This window comes from Arachis hypogaea, chromosome 17 (genome assembly GCF_003086295.3).
Source record: "Arachis hypogaea cultivar Tifrunner chromosome 17, arahy.Tifrunner.gnm2.J5K5, whole genome shotgun sequence".
Classification (NCBI taxonomy): Eukaryota; Viridiplantae; Streptophyta; class Magnoliopsida; order Fabales; family Fabaceae; genus Arachis; species Arachis hypogaea.
In genome coordinates this window covers 111,947,117-111,952,570 of record NC_092052.1, presented here as the reverse complement: position 1 = coordinate 111,952,570, position 5,454 = coordinate 111,947,117, and the positions used below count along the sequence as shown (strand labels likewise).

Sequence of the window (5,454 nt, the reverse complement as noted above, 5' to 3'; positions counted from 1 at the left end):
CTGGTTCAATGATAAAAAAATACATTATTTAATTGGAAATGTCACCATAAAAAAAAGTTTTATGTCAAAATTAAAAAATTTTTATGTCACGCCTAAAAAATTTTAGTGTTATTTTTCAGATAAATTATGTATAATTCAAAATTTTCATTCTTTCTCCTTTTTTTTCTGGTTTCACATTTTTATAAAGTGAATTCTACCCAATCTCCTCTAAAATAACATGTAAGTTACCCTTCATGATGTGTCACATTTTAATTGGTTATTACTTAACTATAGTTGGGTTATTTTGTAATTTATTATTTGAGATGGGTAATTGTATAATTTCTTAAAATATTAAAATTCTACCCCATTAATTGAAGCACGTTCTCACGCAATCTCTTTCTACAGTGCATCATTTCTTAACGGGTCGTTGAATTCCCATGGCTCGTAACATCATTAATGGTTAGTTTGGTTATTAAATTTTTTTATTAAAAAAATATATATTTATTTAATTACAAGATGGAATATATATTCATATTTAAAATATAATATAATAAAATAAATCTATTTAAAATACTTAAAAGTATAATTAAAATCATGAATATATAAATATAATAATAAAATTTGTACTCTAAACAAGTAAACATATTTTTTATCATACATAAATTATTTAAAAAATAAATATATTATTAAAATTAATAATACAAATTTAAAATAATAAAATCCAATTTTTTACTGTATTTGTTATAATATTTTTATTCTTTTAATTTACAATTTATTAGTACTTTATTATTTAATTAATGATTAAACAAAATTATTTTTATAAAAAATTATGTTTTGTATTATCTTATAGAAGAGATCAATATAGTAGTTTAAAAAATAAAGTAAAAATGAAATTTTAAATAAAAAATATTTAATGTTAAAATTTTTAAATATAAAAATAATTTGTATAAATATTTAAAAGATAAATATAAAATATATGCATAAAATAAATAAAACAGATAAAATAGAAGTACTCATGAAAAATAAATAATTATTTTTGTCTCCTTTATTTATTTTAAACATGTATTTTATATTTATATCCTAAATATCTATATAATTTGCTTTTGTATTTAGAAATTTTAATATTAACTATTTTTTATTTAAAATATCATTTTTACATTAATTTTTAAATTGGTATATTGGTCTCTTCTTTAAAATTATACAAAAAATATTTCTCATAAAAATAATTTGTTTAATCATTAATTAAATAATAAAATATTAATAAATTAAAAATTAAAAGAATAAAAATACTATAAAAATTATTTGTAAGAAAGTTGAATTTTATCATTTTAAATTTGTGTTATTAATTTTAACAATTTATATTTTTTTTAAATAATTTATGTATGATAAAAGATATGTTTACTTGTTTAGAGTACAAATTTTATTATTATATTTGTATATTCCTGATTTTAATTATACTTTTAAGTACTCTTAATATATTTATTTTATTATATTATATTATATTTTACATATGAATATATATTCCATATATTATTTTTAATGAAAAAAATTTAATAACCAAACTATTGAGTGAGAGGACACGAGATAGCAATGAAGTCGGTGCTGACTATACTGGAAGTAGGTGCTGACTATACTGGGAAGATCGAAGAAGTTACAAGCCATGGAAATTCAACAACTCGTTAAAGAATGATGCACTGTAGAAAGAGATTGCGTGAGAACGTGCTTCAATTAATGGGATAGAATTTTAATATTTTAAGAAATTATACAATTACCCATCTCAAATAATAAATTACAAAATAACCCAACTATAGTTAAGTAATGACCAATTAAAATGTGACACATCATAAAGGGTAACTTACATGTTATTTTAGAGAGGGTTGGGTAGAATTCACCTTTTTATAATTCTTGTTTCACCTTCTTAACAAAAATCTATATGATGGGTAAAAAATTTCAATGTCAAAATTGAATAACTTTTTTTTCCTCTCTTAACAAAAACATGTGTGATGATTAAGAAATTTCAATGTCAAAATTAAAAAACTTCAATGTCACGGTTAAAACTTTTTTGGTGTTATTTTTTAATAAATTATGCATAATTTGAAACTCTTCCTCCTCTTTATCATTATTATCACTTCTTTTTATATTCATCTTTTTTTTTTTATTTCACCTTCTCATATTCTTCTTAAAAAAAAGTACAGTAATAACAGCAATAATAAAAAAAATAATAAGAAAAAAACACAAGAAAAGAATAAAGAACAGGAAAAGAAAGGTATTCATATTAAAGAGGGCGAGATATGCATTAGTAGAGAATTAGAAGATGTTTAGTATTAGTTTTTGTTGGATTTGTATCAACTTAGTTGGACCTGACTAAAAAGAAAATTTAAGTGTATAACAAGAATGTTACTTTAAATTGTTTTATTTTTTTATAATTATTTAATAAATTAAAGAATAAATTGCTAAAAAGTAATTCAAGTAATAATAAGCAGGATTGATGATGTATAAAAGTGAAATATAGGTTAACTCTGGTCCATATTAGTATGAGTATATAGATCTAGTTTTTCTTTTTGCTAGTTATGCTAAAGTCCTCCATACGAAACATGTGTGACTATTTGTTCTCACGTATAAAGGCTGCATATTCTCATATGCGCAGTTTTATTATTTGAAATCCTTTCTCATTTTTGTACGCACTTATCTTCAACCGTTTCTTCCTAAACCACACCGCTACCTCCCACCATATAGCTAGCTAAACGACTGACTCTTAACTTTTAGTTTTATCCAAAACCATCAAAACACAATGCAAGTAACAAAAAATATACACAAAACAATAATAAAGACTGGATTATCCAAACAACCGCCTTTCTCACTCTTTTTGATGCATGCTACATTCATTTCACCCAGCACAAAAAATAATGATGATTTAGCTTGTTGATATATTCGTTTAAAAAAGAAGAAGAATTAAAATTGGTAGTGCCACATGAGCTGGTGCGAGACAAAAGCAGAAGCCAAGTGTGTATAGGAGAAATTAACAGTGAGGCGTTATATGGACACGATCTGTCTGGTTTATCATGACAAGTAGCAGCATAGCCCCACCTTGGGCCACGTCTCAGGTACATGTATCTATCTATGTATCTATTCACTCATTCGAACCACTATAAATACCACCAGTCCCCTTACTTGTACTCTCCACCAACACGCTTCCTTCTATCCTAGTATTGTGTGTGTGTATGTGCTGCTGCAAATTAAAGTCATCAAAAGAAGATGCTGAAATCGGGGATGATGGGAATGGAGGAGAGGAAACAGGCGAAGAAACCAGCACAAGCCAGCTCCAGAAAGGGTTGTATGAGAGGGAAAGGTGGCCCTGAGAATGCGAGCTGCACCTATAAGGGTGTTAGGCAGAGAACTTGGGGCAAATGGGTTGCTGAGATCCGTGAACCCAATCGTGGTGCTCGTCTCTGGCTTGGTACCTTTGAGACCTCTCATGAAGCTGCTCTTGCTTATGATACTGCTGCTCGTAAGCTCTATGGCCCTGATGCTAAGCTCAATCTCCCTCTTCATCACCATCACCATTCTTCTTCTTCTTCTTCTTCTTCTAGTAATTCCTCCCAAATTCAACACAACCACCCTCTTATTAATAATATTATTACTACTCCACCACCAGCAACACCACTTATTAGTTCTTCTTGTAATAATAGCTTCAACACAGCGTCGTCCATGGTGGCCTCTCTTCATCAGCAAGTTGGGCCACCAATATACAGCAGTGATTCTTCATCCATTGTGTCTTCTTCCCTTCCATTGGACACCACCAACAATAAGGAGGAGGATGTTCTTCGACCGTTCTGGGGATCAGTGAATGATTGTTTGCCTGTGTTTGATGAATCAATCTGGACAGAAGCAGCCATGTCCCTTGATTTCCCTGTAATTGCTGCTGCAGAGGCTGCCACTGGAATTTACCCAAACGCCAACTTGGCAGATGTTGGTGTTTGGGACACCCCATGGTGCATGTAAAAGCCACCTCCATTCAATGCTGTCAACTACTACACTTGCTGAGTTGTTACTTTATACCATATGTTATGATACCATGATGTACATAAAGTCATAAACATAAAAACCAGGTAGAAAGGGGTGGTGTATATGGTATACAATATCTCAAGGCTATCATAAATAAATACATATATATAATATATATATATAGTAGTATAAGTCGTGAAGTGAAATCCACAATTCAACGTGCGTGGCTATTTGGGCACTTGGACGTGGTTCTTCCTTCTATAAATTAAAGAATAATTAATTTGTACGTGAAAATTAGTGCAAGAGGATGATCCATAGTGGTGCTAAAAGGAATGTGTGTCTTGTGTGAATACTTGTGTTTGTATATAATTATTATGGACTAGTCTCTACTGTGTATTATCAGTTCACCCTGCCCAACCACCAGCTTGCCCGTGCTCAAGTTTTATATGCCAATAATTATGTCACCTTATATTTACCATATATATACTTGGATCAATTATTTACTCATGCATACTGAATCAATCGTGTACATATTATATCATATATAGTACAAAATTCCTTGGTAAAAATTAAGTAGAGTATAATGAATTGTGAGCTTAATTTTATGCTCTTTTTTTTTGTGAAATATCAGTAGAAAAAAGTTCATTTAGAGTTGCTGAATCACAATGAAGCCATCTGTTAAAATAACCCTGTTCTGCTGCTCCTGAAGGCTGAAGGCTGCATTCTGGTAGCTCTTAGATTCTAAGCCGCCCTTTCAAGTTTAAAGATTCTATTTCAAATATCAAATTTTCAATCAATTTTGTCTCTCTTTAAAGATTATATTAACATATATACGTACACCAGATAAATGGATTTTATGAATACTGCAAAAGTTTCAGTCATGTATGTGTGGGTTTTGTCATTATTATTAGTTTCAATCAATTTTATCTTTTTTTATAGAAAAAATATGAGGAGCCAATGAAATATTTATACAATGTGTACAATAGAGGTTTAGGGAGTATTAGAGATATAATCATTAGTGTTACCTTTTTTCATCAACTAAAGTTTTTGGGATGAGTGGTATCATGACATGATATTAGAACGCTAAATTCGATCTTTGGTAAACCCCAAAATCAGTTTAAACTTTTGGGAAGATGTTTATTATCGCTAGTACTCAAATAGTTATTATAGATAATATGTGAATGTTCATTTTGTAACTCAGTCTATTGTACACATTGTACAGATAGTCAATTATCTCCCTAACGAGATTCTTATTTATATATATAGAGGAGTTATATGGTGGCACAAGAAATGGTGGTTAATTGTGACCCACCAGTAGATATGTGACATCTGGTGGAAAGGATTATGAAGGGAAGCTTGTTTAATTAGTGCTGAGAATAATAAAAGTGCGATGACTCATGTTATTGCGGAGGGCAAAATAAAAAATTGAGCACAAAAAATTGAGCCTTAAAGTGTGGGCTGGGAACTAGG

At 29.2% G+C, this 5,454-nt stretch overlaps 1 protein-coding gene across 1 annotated transcript; it reads left to right on the top strand.

Moving 5' to 3' along the window:
• The first annotated feature begins 3,166 nt into the window (after positions 1-3,166).
• LOC112766689 (uncharacterized) lies at positions 3,167-4,491 on the top strand. The gene has a single exon (XM_025812587.3). It carries the CDS (start codon positions 3,235-3,237, stop codon positions 3,979-3,981), a length of 747 nt encoding a protein of 248 aa, XP_025668372.2. The 5' UTR covers positions 3,167-3,234; the 3' UTR covers positions 3,982-4,491.
• Positions 4,492-5,454: the final 963 nt, after the last annotated feature.